Source organism: Passer domesticus, chromosome 5, assembly GCF_036417665.1.
Source record: "Passer domesticus isolate bPasDom1 chromosome 5, bPasDom1.hap1, whole genome shotgun sequence".
NCBI classification, from domain to species: Eukaryota; Metazoa; Chordata; class Aves; order Passeriformes; family Passeridae; genus Passer; species Passer domesticus.
In genome coordinates this window covers 13,107,126-13,126,422 of record NC_087478.1, presented here as the reverse complement: position 1 = coordinate 13,126,422, position 19,297 = coordinate 13,107,126, and the positions used below count along the sequence as shown (strand labels likewise).

General features: G+C 41.2%; 1 protein-coding gene across 3 annotated transcripts; it reads right to left on the bottom strand.

Moving 5' to 3' along the window:
* Positions 1 to 11: 11 nt before the first annotated feature.
* Positions 12 to 17,547, bottom strand: HBP1 (HMG-box transcription factor 1). Of its 3 annotated transcripts, none has more exons than XM_064422034.1 (11): positions 17,445 to 17,547; positions 13,251 to 13,443; positions 11,933 to 12,167; positions 11,006 to 11,138; positions 10,111 to 10,222; positions 9,879 to 9,991; positions 9,375 to 9,531; positions 8,664 to 8,808; positions 6,068 to 6,397; positions 2,653 to 2,794; positions 12 to 1,116 (listed from the first exon to the last, which is right to left on the bottom strand). In XM_064422034.1, the coding sequence occupies exons 1-11, from the start codon at positions 17,457 to 17,459 to the stop codon at positions 1,099 to 1,101; spliced, it is 1,593 nt and encodes a 530-aa protein (XP_064278104.1). In that variant the 5' UTR covers positions 17,460 to 17,547; the 3' UTR covers positions 12 to 1,098. The 3 variants fall into 3 exon arrangements, with proteins under 3 accessions (XP_064278104.1, XP_064278105.1, XP_064278106.1); XM_064422035.1 differs by having other exon boundaries at positions 13,251 to 13,439; XM_064422036.1 differs by lacking the exon at positions 17,445 to 17,547 and adding an exon at positions 15,618 to 15,704.
* Between the last annotated feature and the right edge of the window lie 1,750 nt (positions 17,548 to 19,297).

Sequence of the window (19,297 nt, the reverse complement as noted above, 5' to 3'; positions counted from 1 at the left end):
TACACAACACCAAATTTTAATGAATTTATTTGAAATAATATACAAGAATATAGTGTGCAAAAATCTGAGGGGCAACATCATGTAGACGTGTCATAAACTGAAATTTACAGTTGTGATTCTTAAAAAAAAACCAACGCACAGCTGTTTAGTACAGGAAAAGCCATGATTGTAAATGTTCACAGCAGAAGCAATTGTAATCCTAATGCAGCTGCTCTAATTTTAGACAGTTGGAGGAGGAAAAAAAAGTAAAGTGCAAGTGTTGCACATATAGTTAAGTGCAAAGTTTGCCCCCACCATAAAGATGTCTTATGGCAAAATAAAAATATTGTAGAATATGTGGCAAAGACAAAACACAGAGTTATAACTATGATGGTGATGATATCAACAGCACCACTTTTCTTGAGATAATGCTATTTATTTGTTTCATCCTGTCCGGGCCATTGTTTCCACCACAACATGACAGCTCTAACTAGTGCCAGCTGATGCAAAAATATCTCCCTCGCGGCTACAAGTTTTCTAAGTGGCATCCCAAGCAGCAGCTCCCTTGCTACATCACACCACACCCTCCATTCCCACCTTCTGGTAACTTGCTGGCAGCAGGGCAGGCTGGGAAGCTGGAAGCTGATAATACACTTTGCCATTTCAGAAAATCCCAGGCCCCAGAACTGCAATTAATAATACAATTGTGCAATACATATTAATCAGCAATAAGAATCAATGTATATAAACAGCTGTTACATATTTTAAAATTCCCCTTTTTGTACATTTTCTTTTAAAAATAAACATTTATACATATCTCCTTCGCCTCTTTCTAAAGTACTTTAGCACCACAGGATATCCATTTTCAAGCCTATATTACCTGATACATAATGAAGTTTGGAAGAAAAATAAGGCAATTTGGTTTAAAATGCTGATAGTTTTTAGCTTACTTAATGTTCTATTGTAAAAAGCAAATCTGCACTCAGATCATTTCCACGATGGTGCCAGTATTTTATGGTCACACACAGTCACAACAAATAGTAAGACCTTGATCTTGCATCTTCTCGCCGTCAAGCAACAGCCATTTTGTAAATACAGAGTTAACAGGAAAATTCATGCTTAATGCTGTTGTGAGCCCTGAGAAAAGAGAAGAGAAAACCAGGTTAGTGATTACCAAGCAAAGGGCCCAACACTTGTTTTCAAAGCCACAAGTATTTCTAATCACTGGTCAGTTATTCAGAAGAAAACAAAAAGGCCAAAGCAGACAGTTTTATTCCCTGATCATCAAAAGACCATCATGAATTCTGTGTCACAGCCTGGAGCCCACTGCCATTACAGACTAAGGTTACCAGACTGCTAACAGCTCAGTTCACTGAACTGGAACAATTACAAAGGCTATTTCCTGCTGAAACACTGAGTAATGGGTTCTACAGATCCTGTTCTTTTGGCCTGAAGACTGTAGGGACAAGGAGAATCCTACTACAAGGCAGGGCAAGAAAGCCTTACTGAGGCAAACCATCACTACTCAGCTACACACGAACACGCCTCTGAGTTGCTTGAAGCTCACAGGTGAGCCTGTGATCTCACCACCCAAAGCTCAAAACTGCAGTAGTGTAAGAGCAGAATAAATAAATAATATTATTTTAACTAAACCCACAAGAAAATGTAACAGAAGCTGTCACTGTTGATTAAAATAGAATGCAGTGAACAGAAAAACAGCTTGTTCCTAGCAGCTGGGATTTGGTAGAACCTTCTGCAACAAGGGACTGGAAACTGCACAAAGTATGTGCAGCAGAAAGAAGCAACTCAGTGTTGGAGCATTTCTTATTCAGTCTTAAGGCAACACTTGCATATGCTCTTGACAAAAAAGCTTCATTTACACATCAAAGGAAAGGGGGTAACTTGAGGATGAAATATTACACCACATGGATGGATGGTTTCACCAACCATGTAGATGAAGTCCACACCACCCTTCAAGCTCCTACCCAGCCATTAAATGGAAGAACTTGGCAAGCACTCTGTGCACCTCAGTGGATCATTCCTTCCTACTTTTCTAGTTGAACAACCAGAATCTCCTTTTTTTGATGTTTGCTTTACATGATGTTTCAGCTTTAAAGCCCTTCTCTTTTTTAATACATCCCCCACCTACTAATACATTGCTGCAGACTCTGGCTTTCTAACAAGTGGAAAACAATTTCTTTTCCTACAGAAGTAGTGTTATCTACTGTATTTATTTTATAATGGAACGGAGTAATAAATTGAAGGGATTCATGGGGAAAAATTATTGCTCCTATAAATTTTGCTCCTATATTATTTTGCTGATATAAATTATCAGTAAGAAAACTAGGTAAAGAAAAGGCTTTTACAGAACATAAAAAAGTTCAGGTACAACCTTACGAACTCACTTCAAAGCAAAAGACCACGTGCCCTTCCTTTGCATTTCACAAGCACACTAACTTTCAGTACAACAGAATCCTCAGAACTCTCATAAAATATTCAGACAGACCCTCTCCTGATCTGTCTCCTGCCAAACTGCCAAAAGCAGGTTACACAACACAGGGGAGTAAATGAAGGTTTCAGCTACTAAGAAAGCAGCTTATTCTGAACAGAACACACTGTAGCCACCCATCTGAACACATGTAACAGCACGATGGAACTGCTTCACAAACATACAGAATTCGTTCGTTTTCTTTTCCAACAGTCAGGATTTAAACGCTTCTGCTCCTCTGCCAAGGCCTTGGCTTCTAGTGTGTACATCCTTCTTTCCTCATTTTTCATCTTCTTCCACCTGTCGCCAAGTATCACACTTATGGCTCTGCAAGATAAATGTTTACAGTACAGTCAGGACAGTGCTAAGAAATACCAGGATTTTTTTTTTTTTGTTTTTATCTGAACACTTAAAAAAATATGTGAGTTAAATGTGGAATTAACACACAAGGAAGAAATCAGCTGTATGTTAAAAATTGTAATAATCATATTTGTGATTATCTTCTGATAGTTCTTTTAGTAGTTAAACAGCTGAGACTTCTGTGGTAGCTGAGCATGGGTCAATGCACATTTTAACATTTCAAAGGGTGTACATACAGCAACTGGCATAAACCAGCAAAACAGAGATGTTACAAAAACCACCACCAAATGGTAACTCACATTTGTTTTGCTCTACTTTCATACTAGAAGATCATATGACAGATTTGCTGAAAATATGTTCTCTAATAATTAGAGCAATGAAATGAATATGACCTCAGCCAAATATTTGATTTACTGCAAGTCCCCATGTCTATTTAATCAATATCTGTAGCTTCTTCCACCTTTAATCCATCCTGGGTGGAATGTACTGCTAAGTTCCCATTCCTGTGCAAATTGAACCATTTGTTCTAATACATCTATCACCATTTCCAGAAACTGAATTAATTCCTTTCCTTACAAACTCTAGGTCTTTTGACAACATTTCCCTGTACTAGCCTGCCATATTGCTTAACTGCACTCCCAAATGTTGGATCAATATCCCATTAAAGCTTTAACTCTGTCTTTTAGCAGAATGAAAATCTCTAAACAGCTCTTTTATCAATGACTATAAAAGTGGTTTGTACTTTGGCTTCAGATTACAACAATGAGAGTTCCGTGACTGGCTGTAAGAAAAAGGTGGACACAACTAAGTTCTTTTCTTTCTCCTATTAATAAAGTTCCTTGCTGACAGTGAAGATATTCAAACAGAACCAAGACAATTAAGAGTGTCATCAACTATTTCCATAACATGGCACACACAGCAATCCTGAATGCTGTTCTGCACCACAGGAAAAAAATGGATTTGATTCCTGCAAGGCCGTGTGGTGCTGTTCGGGTTTCTGTGAGCTGCAGAGTGCTCAGGGACCACATCCCAAAGTGCCCAGACAGCCCTAGAGCCTGCACTGCCCTGTGCTCTGATGACTCCTCAGAGCAAACTCCTCCAGGGGACACCACATCCCATCGCCATCAAACCCCTCTGCACAGCCTGTCTCTTTGGCAATGGAATTTCTGTTTTTCTATCCAAACTGAGGACCGGTATCTTTGGTCTGTCATCAGAAGCAAACATACCCAGTTTAATTAGCAGATTTTCTATCTTCTGACAGTATCCAGAGGCATATCACCGGTACCCTGTCTGCTCTGGGTCACCAGCTTGCACTGGATCACTCACACCCTCAGGAAAGAACACGGTGACCCAGAGAGAGCAGGTCTGCTGTAAAAGCCATTGCCTTCCCAAATAAAGATGCACCATGAAATCTTTTAAACAAAAATATAATTTCCCTCATCTCTAGAAAGTCCACCACTCAAATAATTTCTGAACACACAACCAAGTTCAAACACAGTTACAGTGTTACAGTGAAGAGTATCCAGAAAATGAACAAATGCAGCCCTAACACCAGTTTTTCTAACAGGATCTTGCAGTCCATTTAAGTATCATGTGACTCTTGACTTCTGCTTTGAATGTTTACAAGCTCACTGTCTTGCTGACATGCCTTGAGCTGCTTTGTCTCAAAATAGGCCATTTAACTCAGAATACCTCAAGTTCTGTACTTCTTACTCCCATAAGGAAATAACAGCAGTAAACATAAGAACTCCACTGTACAGAAGTGGCTACTATGTTGTAAGATCTACACAGTAATCTGAAAATAACACAAACTTACATTTAAAAAACATGAGAGCTGCTTTCCAGCAGCTAAATTAATGAATGCCTCAGCAACACTTGAGTGACAGTAGCTGAATGCCTGTATCAATTATCACTAATGCTATTTCTGCCACCCTGTGTTTTATGGATGCCATGGAACTGCAGCCAAAAACTGCACTGCCTTGCAAGCAGGACAGAGAGCAGTGCATTTTGAACCGTACTTGTAACTTTGTCATCTCTTTCCTTCAAGGTAAACCTGCTCACTGTCCTGCTTGCTCACTGAAATATTCAATTCATTTTCACATCCATGCAGCTACAGCTCCAGTTCACTGCATCCATTTGAAATCCGCATTTTTAACTAAATTTATAACCATCATAAACTTCCCTGGCTGACATTCTGTTCTATTTCTCATTGATAGTTGCAATCAGTGTGAAGGCAGCAGATCTGCTTCACTGAACTTACTATAAACATTACACAACATCATTGTCAGGACACACAAGACTGGCTGGGATTGTTTGGCAGGATTTCATATTTCAGCACCAGTTACAGCCTCCTTATTAGAACATTATAAAATAGTAAAACCCCTTTCAAAGCCCTGCCAACTTTAATTTTTACCAGATTTAGTTCAAGAATTTTTATGTCATAATGCAATTTTTACAGTAACAGCTTTTATAAAATTACATACAGTAAAAAATCTGATTGTAAGATCAGTCCATGTTCATGTGTTTTGGTTTCTATTTACATATGCACAATTAGCACCAAATAGTACTTAAAATATATGTAATGGAAATCTTAATAAAAAATGTTTAAAAGCAAACATGCTAGAGATTAAGAACAAAATAACAAACTAACAAAGACCCATCCCCCAAACACAGACATACAATTCTTCCTGCAAGTTTCAACATTCAGATCGTTGAATGCTTTTAGGGCAAGTAAAATTTGGCAATGTGCTGTCTGGATGATGATCTTTGAGATGTCCTAACTTATCAGTACTCCACTCTTCAACAGGATATAGAGACTGGAAATAAATGCTTGCAACTTCAGGACCAATTTGCAATAATACGTCAAAACTTAATCAGAAGAGCCAGAAACTCCCTTTTTTCCATTACAGCACACAAGCAGAGCAGCTCATCACTGTAAAAAACAACGGTTCTGTATTTGTGCCTCTGCCAGTGCACACATACATCTATCAGTTGCTTTACCCCAATGTTTTATCAGGAGGTAAGTTTGCCAAAAATAGTTTGCATCGAGTTCACTGAGTACTGAAAACATTCACAGTCCACCCATAAACCACCCTTTATGTTAACGTCTTTCAAAACTTACTCTTAAAACAATACACACATTTTATTTCAAATGCAACATTTAGCGTATTTAAATCTTAAAGTGGGACACAGATATTCTTCTAACTCACCAGTAATAGCAAAACTAGTTTGTATCATTACCTGTTGTCTTTCCCTGGATACATCTGAGTGTATTCAACTCTGTATTTTTTGGCAAAAAGCATGAAGGCATTCATTGGTCTTTTGCACTTGTTTGGAGAAGTGGCACTCACAGTACTTGCAGTCCCTGAGCTGTGGCTTTTGCCAGCTTTGCTGTACAAGGGATTGGAGGAAAGATGTGACGATGCAGCAGAGGCACAGTTTTTAGCACTGCATTCTGATCTCTCAGCATCCTGATTGTTTGCTCCCGCGCAGGACAGCGAGGCGCGGCGCTGGCGAGCCATGCTGCTGAGCACATACACTGCAGAGGAGTCCATCGGGGTGAAATCATAACTACACGGAAAGGACAGACCATAAAGCCAGACAGTCATTTTCATGTTAAACCCCCACATACCTGTTCACTCTTCAATTTTACTACAATTCTAATATTTTGCCCTTTTTTGTGTGACATAATGATTTGTGCTTGATGCGGATGTCAAAAAAACTTTGGCAGGTAAGTTAGTGTTTTCTTCAGTGTGATGAAGACTGCAACTTTCTGCTATGTACCTTCCTCAGCTGTGTATCTGTTAACTATACTATGTCTTAAAACTCCATTCTCTTTTTAAACACACTTTTTTCTTTCTGCTTCTGTCCTTACCATAAATCAAACCTGATCAGTGAATGACAGGTACAGAAAGGAAAGAAATGCAAAGAGTATATGTTCACTTGCAAACATATACTAATTGCAAATATGAAGCCACTATATTAAAATAAATTATATTCTATTCACTTCAGTACAAATAACTTCTGTGGGCAGTTGAACACACACTGTTTTACACACAAACCTTCCAGTGAGGTTAAAGTCCTGCGCAGAGCCCCGTGACTCGGCAGTATTTGATGCTCTGCTGACAAACGCCTGCCCTCTAGTGACAAAACCGCGACATTCCCCTCGAGGTATGTGAACAGCTGATGTAACTTGTTTCCATAAAATTCAGACCTCCAAATATGACAAAGTCTTGCAATTTTTAGCTGACTAATGACTGCAATTAACTTCTAATCACTAAAGAAGTAGTTTTACTCCACAGACTGTTACCATCTCCAGGTGGGAAAAGCACTCTTGGAAAGGGGCTACTCAATCATAAATCTACACCTCGAAGTTACCACCACAAGATAAACATAGACGGTATATAAGCTAAGGCTGCTCTCATCTATTGCTCAGTGTGGCTACAGTTGCATGATTTATGGCCAAAATAAGGGTTTTGAAGAGATTTTTTGTGAATACCAAGTAGAACTACTAGCAAGGAAATAAATACTGCATGTGGCAGCCCAGCCCCTACCTGCAAAGGTAGCTCCTCTCGTGGGACAGAACCACACAGAAGAGCGGAGCCCAGCGAGTGGCCTGCACCACCCCTCATCAGAAAAGTGCAAAGAAGGGATAATGCTGACCATCCTGCAGGCTATCACAAGATAAGGAGAAAGGACCTCTGTTCTACAACAGGCCAGCACCCTTCCTATTCCTAATCTCCTTCCCATAACACAGAAACAACATTTTGTTTTCAGTTCTTCTGTCCTGTTATCACAGCTGCAGCTGCTGCATGCTCCTTACTCAGTCACTCCCTTCTGCCCAGAAAGACAAGGAATTTGAAGTACAAGGCAGTATTCAGCTGGGCTGCAAATTAGTAAGGAGCCAGAAATCCAGATTTTTCAGTGAGATGTTGCTACCATGACTCTAACAGCTAACTTGGAGTAACCAGGAGTTAAACTCCCAGACAGCAAATGAGTAAAGCCAAGCAATGTGAACTTTTTCTATGCCAGACTGAAATCATACAAGAGCTCTCAGGGCTTGAACTGCAAATAGCATCTTAAATTCCTTTTTTTTCTTTTGTAAAAAACCAAAGTGAAACTAGATTTAAAACAGATGCTAAAAAGACACTAACATCATAAGAAAAGATGGATTTTACTAAACCTTAAAATCTCAAAATAGTATGGAAAAATCTTTATAATTTGTTTAGACTCTTAAGAGTAATTTATGTTGAACAGGACCTCTGAAGGTTATCTGGTTGAAGTTCTAGCTCAGGTAAACTCCAAACTAACTCTGAAGTTAGGTAAGTTTGATCTAACAAAAAGAATGCCAAAAAACAGAATACATAAAAATAATAAGATTATGAACATACTGTATTCTAGAGACACTGCACATGCATTTACCACTAAAAAACTACTCAGGTAATTCAGATGTATTGTTGCTTATGAAGCATGAGATAACAGCTGGCAGACATACTATTGTCAGAAAATTGTACTAGGTTTTTCAAACATAATCCACTTTACCTGGAGAATTTATAAAGACTATATATATATATATTTACTGCTTTATCTAATCTGCCTTAAACTATCATAAAAAAGGCTAAAACGTTATTTTACTCCAAGGCACAACTTTGCAGTTTAGCAGAGCACATAATTACACAGCCTTCCTAGTACTGAGTATTATTTTTTCCCTATAATTTATCTCATATTGCCAAAACTATTCTCTTTTTGCTCTATATAATGCTTCAAGTTCTTCCAGACTTAAGGTGCCTACTCATTAAATACAAGAACCACTGAGGCCACTTTATCCAAAAATTACCTTTTAAATGTATCAAAAACACCTGAATCATCAAAGTTAATGGCATCAGGGTGTCCAGGAGGTAGACACAGATCTCCAAGATGCATTTCACAGCATGGAATGCCATGCTGTACCACAGTCAAGCTTGGATAAAAAGATGACCAACCTGAAGTGGTAAAGAGTTAAATTAGACAAACGGCCAGACAATCTCTCCAGTTCTTCATTGGACTGACTATATATTGAAATTACATAATTTTATAAAAATGTTCTGATGTAGTTTCTTTCACACAAGAAAAATCAGAAACTCTTACCTAGGGAATTGTTATTGCAAACAGTTTATTTTTATCTCAAATAAAATCTCATTCTAGCAAAAAAAGGAATCAAATCCTGGAGACTTTTACCATCAGAAGTTCTATTTTTAGCAAGTGAGAAAAACCTCCCTTATTTGAAGTTCTCCTGTCTCCCCCCACCCCAGTCTTTCTGCTTTCCTGAGCTCCATTGATATACTCAATGAAATCTTTCCTTATGAGAGATAGGCAGTATTCCAGGAGCTTTATGGCTTTACAGATTTTTTTGTTTGTTCATCTTCCGGATTTCTTTACAAAGATAGCAAACTATTTCTACACTAAACTTTTATCACTTTCATGAACAGTATGGGATACAAAAAAAATCTGCAGTCACTTTCTGAGAATATTTTAGTATGCAACCAAGTATACTTGAGGTATTTCATACCTTTATTTTTAACATAAAATGGATGATCGAGTCTGCATTCTACGGTAAGCAAGCCATCCTCCACTGTGCCAGGATCAAAAGTCAGCTTCAGCACTGACTCACCACAGGAAATGCTTTCTTCATGAGAAATCAACTTCAAACCATTGGAACCATAGTCCTGTTAACACACATACAGTTCAAAAAATTTCCCCCAAGAACAGCATATACTTGTGCATACTCTAGATGTATACTCATCATCATACATTGTATTAAAAAATAACAATGTTCTAATTTGCATTTCTATCTAGCTGTAAATTAATAAAGATGACACACATTCAAAACATACATAAATTAATTCAGTTCAAGTGCCTTTCTGTGAGATCCACAAACAGCACAGTGATCAGCTCTAAACAACATTAATGTCAACATATTTTCCTGAGACAGTAATTAAAGGCACAGGGGTAACGTAAGAAACAAAGTATTTGCTACAAGTATTGCAGTGAGTTTGTCAGAACTAGCAACTACCTTGTAAGGACTGACTGGGAGATTTTCCTCTTTTCCACAGCTTTCAGATCTTGCAAACTCTTCAACATCCTGCCATTCTTTATTGCGTCCTTTATGAAAGCACAAGCGAGAGCCTAACAGATTTTTTCAAGGAAGAAAAGAACATTAGTGTTAGGTAAAAAAGTCCGTGCTACAAGAAAAAAACAACTACAAGATAAAACAAATACTGATTTCATGACACATGTTATTTTACCTTTTAGAAAACAATGCCAGACAGTTGAGGGCCAGGAATGGCACCATCCTAAATCATCATCATCTGAGAGTGATGACATGCAGAAAATGCCAGATTCTGATTCACTATTTGCCTATTAAAAAAAAGCAAAATGGTGTTGGTATTTTACTGCACAGCATTTTAGGGCTGGTCTTATATGTCTTAAGACAGTTAATTTACACTTTAATTTGCACTTGTGGCATCATTTCCCCTTAAATACTAATAGGAATGTAACATGAAGACAAAGATTAAAGGAATGCAATAAATGTGAATGGATTGTTTTCATGTCCTTTTCTGAGATGCATCCTGACATTTTTGGGTTTCATTCTCTGAGATTCATTTCATCCCTATGGATTATCTTACGTTCATGTGTGAGCATTTTACAGCTCATCATTCCTTAGTCATCTACAGAATCATTTAAAGCACATTACTTTATGGTCCAGTTACTGGAAAGCTGTAGGCTCAAGGCAGTTGTAGATAAATCCCTGGAGAAAATTCACTGTTGTTAACAGACAAATTTCACATACTAATTAATATATGGGAGAAGGAGACATTGGACTCATGGGTTTCATGCATCTCAGAGGAGAGGGATCTATATTTCCTTTTGAGGCATCAAAGGAGATAACATTTTTTTAAAGCTCGCTAAAGAAGGAATCACAATAGAAGCAGAGCTTTCTTAGAAAGTGATCTCATCACAAAAAATACTAAGTAGCACTACAAGCCTACCCTGTGTGGTAGCAAGAAAAGTAACATAAAATCTAGCTTAAATAGCAACAGTATTAACACTAAACAGATTTTTTTAAGCTAGTTTCCCTTGTAAAAAAACTCAACCCATTGCTCATACGTGTTTATTTTAAAATGTTTCAGAACAACTCACCCTTTCATGTCTGACTGGTGTTTCATCCACATCATTCTTGGAGAAGTTAGGATCATTGCTTGAAGATCCTGGTGGAGGACGTGCATAGGAATGTAAACTTTTGCTTGTTGCTATAATGCGAACAGGAGATGATCTGCAACAGAAACATGTATTTTAAAATATCTCAGATTAAGACAACATGAGACTTTGCTGCCATTGCTCTAAAATGCTTTTATTGCAAATATTTCTGTTTGCATGAGCTGAACACCAAACAAACCTCCCACACACTAGTATTCCAACGGGATACTTAAAGGGCACAAGCTCAGGCAAAGAGAATGCTTAGCATAACTCCTGCACAGGTTCTATATAGCACCCAAATGACAGTATTACTTCCACAGTGGCATCTCCTTAGCACAATGCTGAAGTTTTCACAAATTTTCTGATTAAAAACCTAAGAAAAGCTGTACAATAAAAAGTGAAGCCCAGAAATTTCCAAGATCCCACACTTGCTGCTCACAGCATTACAGAATTTACAGATCACAAACCTGAGACAGTTATCACTAAAATATACATTGCATTAGATTTCCAATTAGCTGTTTAAAAAAAAATTAAAATCTGAAGTCTGTGCACTAGAAAGCTTTAAAATTTAATGTAAGAAATTCCTCTTAGTTTTTATCTGCTGCTTCACATGAGGTAAATGTCCATAATTTCTGAGCCTGCTCTGGATAGGCAATGTCTTTATATCATCCTATGTCATTCATGGCTGGAAATTAAGCAGCTTTTGCACCAGGCTCTGAGATGAGTTCTGTGCATACTTTCACAGAACAAATAACAAGACAAAAAAAATAGGGCTCCAGCTCAAAGTCAGAGGGTGTAAAGAGTGAAAGAAATATTTTGGAGACAGGATTATAAATCTCTATAGTTCAAAACTGAAATGAGTGTCAGTACCTGTTATAAAAAGCGCACTGCATCAAAGGACTCTGAGGACTTGTGGCTATATTTGCTAATTCTGTCAACCAGTTCACCCCATTCTCACAAGAATAAGCATTTTCTGGATTGCTGTTTGAGGTATGTTGGCTCCACGAAGGCCTTGAACATTCCTGATGTGAAACATCAGCACCAAGCTGAAAAAGTGCAGGTGGGGTAGAATCTGTCTGCACAGCCTGTAATTCAGGAAGATCATCTACAAACAAATGCACAAATTACCATAATTATACTCAGTTCTCTGCTGTCTCTCAATTTGACACCAAACCTTGCAAATTTGATGAAAAAAACCAAACTACAATAAAGTAATTTTGTTTTTTCATATGACAACTACCAACATTTCACAAACCCTGTTCATAAAAATGGCCACAGAAACAGTAAAATCTCTAGTCAATTATACAGTCACAAAGAAATTTAAGAAAAGATTAGGTAACTAAATAAAATGTAGTTCTGATTTTAAATTTTTTACTAGATTGACCATTTTACACAGAACTATACTGCAGTATTGTTCAAAAACAACATGCTTCACTAAAATATTACAAGATTCCACAAGACAACTAAATTAATCTGTCCTTGAAGGTATGACACTAAAAACATTCAACATCAGACCATGTTCAAAGTAAAAGGTTTCTACCAGGGAACCAAAGTTAAATAACTCAGATTAAATAAATCATGAAAGCTGGGTATACAGCCTGGTAGGGTGAATTCCCATCAACAGTACACACCTTTTCTATCCCATACAGAGTAACAGAAAGGACCCCAGCTTGCTAACAGAAGTCTGTGCTATGTGCTGTCATATAACTAAAGTATCATTGTTCTTAATCACTCCATAATTTAAATAAATGTGTTAATATTTCACAGATTATACTGATACTTTCTAAGGTATATGGTTTTTCTCCAATCCGTAAGAACTGAAGTAACCTTCCTCTACCCCAGAATCTTTATTTGCAGCAGATCCAAAGCAACGTGATTCCCCTTTAGGAGGAGCTCTTGAGCTGTTTGTTTTTCTTGTGCCAAAAAACCCTGTTCCTCTGGGGATTAGAAGCAGAAATTTGTGGCTCGGAGTTCAAGAACATATTTGAGTCAACAGGCCACTGTGTCAGGACTGGAAATGGGTTAAAGGGAAAAGTGACTGCAAATACCTTCAGATGTCACAATTCCCTGCCCTACTCAAGTTAAAAATCAGCAATTTCATTCAAAATCAGCTTCCAATAATTCCAGTATAGGAAATCTAAAACAAATGTCAGAATTCAGTTTCCTCTGAAAAAATCTTGTTATTTACCAAGTTCCATGTGCTCATCACACGATGCATATCCAGGAGAAGAGGGCAGGTTTTCATTACACTTCAGCAACTCCAGTGACTCGTTCATCCCTGAAGTTCTCTTGTCCACTACCAGAAGGAGTTTCTGAACTGCATTAGGCATTTGATTGGTCTTCACTTCCCACACCATGTTAGGATGCTCCAAAGTATCTGACTTCAGAAGGACAGAGGTTAGAAATTTGTATACATGTGAACTGTTTTAAGTTGCATATGATACACTATTTCATTACCAGGGCCCTAAATCCTCATTAGTCTGTTGAGCATCACAGCATATTTTAGGGGTGTCTAGACACAATCTTGTACCATCCTTACAGAAAACAGAGCTAACTCTACAGTCAAGAGGCTACCTGGGACACTGGCCACTTGAGTTTCTAGTATCTTGAAGAACAGAGACTGCCTGGCACTTCCCCTGTTCCAGGAACCACTCTTGCTGTAAAGAAGTTGTTCCTCATGCAGGTTTGAACTTCCCACAGCCTGTGCCCACTGCCTTCAAGAGTCTGGAGTCCCCTCAACCACCACTCAAGCCAAGATAAACAACATTCACTTGGTACCCTAAGCCACTCAGCCCATCACAAAAGGCAATCAGATGGGTCAGACAAGATTTGATTTTGGCTAATTTGTCATGGCTATTCCAGACAACTTCTTGCCTTACAAAGAGGGCGGACATGGCTGTCAGGACAATTTGCCCCATAAAATACCTGAAGGCTAAGGCTGACCAGTCTGTAGTTTCCCCACATTCTCCTCCTTGAAGCCTGGCGTGACATTTTCTTTCTCCAGTTATTGGGAGCCATCCTGCTGCCAAATCCACTGCTTTTTGGAGACCATCCTCAGAACACATCCCGGCCCACGGCAGAGGACTTGGAACTAGATGAACTTGGAACTAGGTCCCTTCAAACCCAAAACATTCTGTGACCCACGACTGACACTGGCCTGGAGGGATCCCATCTGGCCCCACTGCCTCATGCACAGATGCCTCACAGAACCAGCCTGCCCCTCACTTGCTCCGTGTCTACTACAGACAAAGAAGTGTCTTGCTCTCTCAGAGGCAAGCTGCTACACCCAGGGACTTGAGGAACCTGGGAACAGGCCTGCAAAATGAACAGCAATTCAAAACTGCTGTCCTCAGCCTTGTGAGATCAGGCCTCCCCGGCCTTTTAGGATCAGGCCCACATTTTCCCCAATTGCCCTTTCAGCACTGGTGTCTCTGCAGAAGCCTTTTCCACTACCCTTCCCATCTCTGGCCTCCAGGAAGAGTCTCAAACACACCAGACTCCTAAAATCCTTCACTGTGCTGCAAAAGATTTCACTTCAGTTTCATTTCCCCAAATCCTAGTACACTAATGTTTATACCAAACCCACTATGTTAGATCATCTTCAGCAGAGAACTGTGTGCTTATTCTACACAACCACTGTCTCTAAAACCTGGTAAATGATGTTATTCCAATCTTTAGTAATTTGGTTATCTACTTTTTTTTTTTAAGATGAGGATGAATTAAAGCTTCCATAACATGATTAGCTTGTACTTTAATGAAGTGTCCTTGAAAAGATAATCATGAGTCTCTCATGAAAGAGCAGAAAACAGCTCCTAAGAAAGAAAACCTGAGAAGTCTGCCATATGCATGTCCACTAAGTAAGCTACATTAGAGAAATACCAACAACAGCTGAAAAAAAGCACAACAGTTTCCTATCATAGAATGAGTGGGTTGGAAGGGACCCCTGGAGGTCATCCAGCCCAGCCCCCGCTACTCTAAAGCAGGTTTACCTACAGCAGGTTGCACAGGTTCATGTCCAGGAAGGTTTTGACTGCAAAATTTCTGCCCTTCTGATCTCCTAATCTTTCAAATATATGCAAAACTTATATAAACTTGCATACTAAACATAAAAAGGTGTTTGATTCTACTCAAATGGCACTACTACAAAGCTACATCAGTTTATTGTGATTTTAAGGTGGAGAAGAAAGGTCACAGAAATGAGAATACACAACTCAAACTATCAGTGACATTATTTTCAGCTCCAGAAAACATCTTTAACTAAATTTATACCCCTGTCACCCATGAGGGACAGTAAAATTACAGAATCCCACAAGAGAAGATAGCTCAGTTATTTCTGAACAGAAAAACCAGACCTCAGCAGCACAGGTCAGGACCTTGAAGATTATCTCCAACTAATCAACTCTGAAAAGCCACTCCTTGTTTTTCTGGCTTATCTATGTCTTTCCTTTCCCTCCTTCTGCCCTGTTGTTTGTTTTATTTTTCCCTCTATTTCTTCTCTCTTCCTTTCCCATTTTTCTTCCAAAATAAAGAAGCAAACTTATTTCTAGAATGTTACCTTCTCCTTCCTTCCTTCCTGCCAGGTGCCAAGACTTGAAAGCCTGTGTCCAACACTCTGAAGGTCAGAGATAAGGTACAGATACAAAGTGGTAGTCTGACAAGAAAGATACTTGTTTGAGAAATGAATTATTCCTCTAAGTCACAAGAATTTCTCCAAACTAAAGCCATCTGTGTACAAAAGCCAAAAAATCCTCTAACAAATGAATTACAATGAAACTGAAAGAGAATTACAAAGAAAAACAAAGCACCCAACTTTACTTTTCAATTTTTTTATTCCACTTGCTTAAAGCCTGTTTTGGACATCATGTCCTTCTGTTCTCCTCAGCCTTTCAATAGTTTGAACATGAAGGGATTGGTCATTAACTAGCCTGTAAAGATTTTTTAAAATTCAACTTTATGTTGAAAATTTGTTGTGTCAGATGTTGTCTAGAACCATGCTTCACAGGACTGTAATTACTGCGGCTGTCTTTGGAAGCTAAATGAAATTATTACTTTGTGCTTTAAAGTAAGTTAATTTGTCACGCTAAAACACACGGCACTACTAACAAAGACTTCATTAATTGAACCATGGCTATTTCTGAAGGACAAAAAATAAACTTGGGGAAAAAGTAAATAAAGGCTGCGGCTGAGAAAGGGTTCAGCAGGAACCGGGCAGCATCCACCCAAACCGCACTGCGCAGGAATGCCTGGGTGGAAGCGCTTCCCGTGGCTTTTTTCCTTCTGCTATTTGCCTTTCTTCCCCCAACCTACTGACGAAGTTTCAGGCCAGGTCTACGCCTGAGCAATAAGCTGGACGGAGTTTAATTTGGAGAACAGCTTCTCCAAGCAAAACACAACATACTGGCAAGACTGGATTTACACCAGGGACTTTTTCCTGGCGCAGCTGCTTTGATCAGGAATCCTCGCTGCACATCCCCGGCCGTGCCAGAGCGCGCAGCCGAGGCACAGCGTGATTCACCATGTTTTCCAAGCCCGGGCGGCCTGTTCGCTGACGCAGGGCGGGCCGCGCTGCCCCAGCCCCGCCGCGGGGCCTTGGGGCCGGCATTCGCAGGGCGGCTCGGGGGCGGCGGAGCCCCGGGAGGAGCAGCCCCGGGACCCCCGGGCCGGGACCCCCGGGCCGGGACCCCCCGGGCCGGGACCCCCGGGCCGGGACCCCCCGGGCCGGGACCCCCGGGCCGAGCCCCCCCGGGCCGAGCCCCCCCGGGCCGAGCCCCCCCGGGCCGAGCCCCCCCGGGCCCCCCTCAGCGCAGCCCCTCAGGGCCTCCCCCCGCCCGTCACGTGACCTTGTTTACACCCGCGGCCGCACGGCGCACGCGCGCTCGGCCCCATTCATTCGAACTGCGTAACACCGGCCCGGGGGGGCCCCCCCGCGCCCCGGCCGCCGCTCCCCCCGCGGGGCTCTCCCGCGCCCCCGGGCACCCCGAGCGCTCCCCGTCCCGCACAGCCGCCGCTCCCGCAGCGGGCACAGCGCCCTCGCTCTGACACACCGCGGCGGGCAGCCGCTCCCCGGGGACAACAAGGGGAGGGGACACCCCTCCTATTCCGCTTGTTTTCGTGGTTTTGAGAGGGCACAAAGAGGGCCGGTACACCCCGTGAGTTTCAACCCAGCGGTGCGGCGCGGCGGCGGCTCCGCGGAACCGGTCAGGGGAGGCGCACAGTAAACAATGTCCGATGTTCCTGTCGCCGTCAAAAGACTGCACCCCGCGACCTCCTCAGCTCGACCCGCGGCTGCGACCACTCTTGTCTGACCTACCGAACCCCTCCCGTCCCCCGCCGCAACCTCGCGGCCCCCAAAAGCGGCAGCTCGAAACTTTGTAGCACTTACCGAACCCGTCGCCATTACCGAGTTCCCCTCGGCTGCCCCCCCGCTCCGTCCTCTCGATGGGTCCCGCCCCCTACAGGCGCTGCTCGGGCGCTGAGTGGCCAGAGGCGACGTTGCTCAATTAGCAGCCTCTTCCTATTGGCTAATTGGCCTGCCTGTCAGGACTCCTCCCGGAGGGCGGGCATGTTTTGACTCTCCTGCACAGCGGATTGCACAGCGCTGCACATCAATCACCCCCGTACGGCGCTCCGATTGGCCGAAGTCACCGCCAGGGCGCGCAGAGGCATTCTGGGACCTGTAGTCACCGCCGCCGCCCGCGCCTGCCCACGGGTGCGCGATAAGACGACAGCCCCCAGGATGCCCCGCGCGCCCCCGCGCTGGTAAACAAGCGGCGCGGGACACGTGTACCCGGCCCGGCCGCTGCCCGCCCCTCACGGCCCCTGAGGGCCCCGCACGGCCCCGCCGCGCCCGGGCCCCGGCGGCGGCGCGGAGAGTAAAGGGGCTTGCTAAAGGTCAGGGAGTGAGTCAGCACTGCGCTCGGCCTCGTCCCTGGCCTCTCTTCCATTGAAAAGGCACTGATGGAAGCTTAGGCCCAAAGTACAAGTTGGGGTGGGGAGGAGAAAATAAATTAAATCCATGCAGGTTTATCAGTCCAGTAATGTTTCCCAGACAGTCGCATAGATTTATTACCAAAATAACAGTGTGGTTTGGTTAAACATTACTATTGAGACATTTTCCCACTTTTACCCATTAACTCCAGGAGATCAGAGAGAAAAGACTCCTCCAGAGACCACATCTTCGTCATAAAATAGATTAATTTCTGTGCATGGTGTCATAGAAAGCAAGTACACAATTCAGAAATAGAAACTGATGGACATTTATAATATTTTGCAACTGTTGGGATTTTCCCAACAAATTCACTTATTTCTTAGCCTGCTGTCAACATCATTCCAGAAATGAGAAATGTCTGAAATCCTGTCTCAGAACCTTTGCTGTTATTTGGTGTCTGTGTCAGTTCTGCCTTTCAAGCATGCTAACATAGCATGAAAATAAGAAAAAAAAATACAATTAACACAAGTAAAGCGAAGTGGTTCCCTGTTTGGTTAGTGGCCACTAGAGGGAATGCTGCATTGTTGTTCCCACAGGCCTACAAAGGTAACACAATAAAAAAGGAAATTTTACCATATTTGTATTTGGCATCACGACACAGTTGTTGGAGCATCAGTTTGAGATTTGCCTTTTCTACGAAGTAATAGTTTGCTTGTCAGCAAAATCATTGCATCTGTAGGCACTGTTTGAAGACAGATATTACTCTGAAAAACACCCAGTGTCTTCTGCAGTGTGAACTGGAAACTTTTACTTTCTGTAAGCAAGTTTAGCTTTAAAAAGAAGTAGAAAAGCAAATCCCATGGGATTTAACTCAAAATCTTCTGTGCCTAATGACCAAACAAACATGTGCTTAATGACCTTTACATATTCCCAATTTGAAAATATTATTTAAATAAGTACCTTGAGGAAAAGAATCTTAAAAGTAATACTGAGATTCAAATATTAAGTGACTAGACAGCTTATTGTAATATCAGCTGTCTACCCCACATCCCACAAGCTCACATTTTCCCTATATTTCCAGTTCAGGCTTTTTCTAAATAACTGATGCATCTTTTTATAAGAAAGCTTTCATGACATCCCATGTCCAAAATACATTCTTTTAATAAATAGAAAGCTGGTAAACCAGGAACCATCTTTTTTACACCACTCCACAATAAAATTAATTTTAAGGCCATGTTTCTTCCCCTTCTCTTTTGATCTCCCTAACACATCTGAACAGCCTTTAGGCTCTTTGGAGACACATCTAA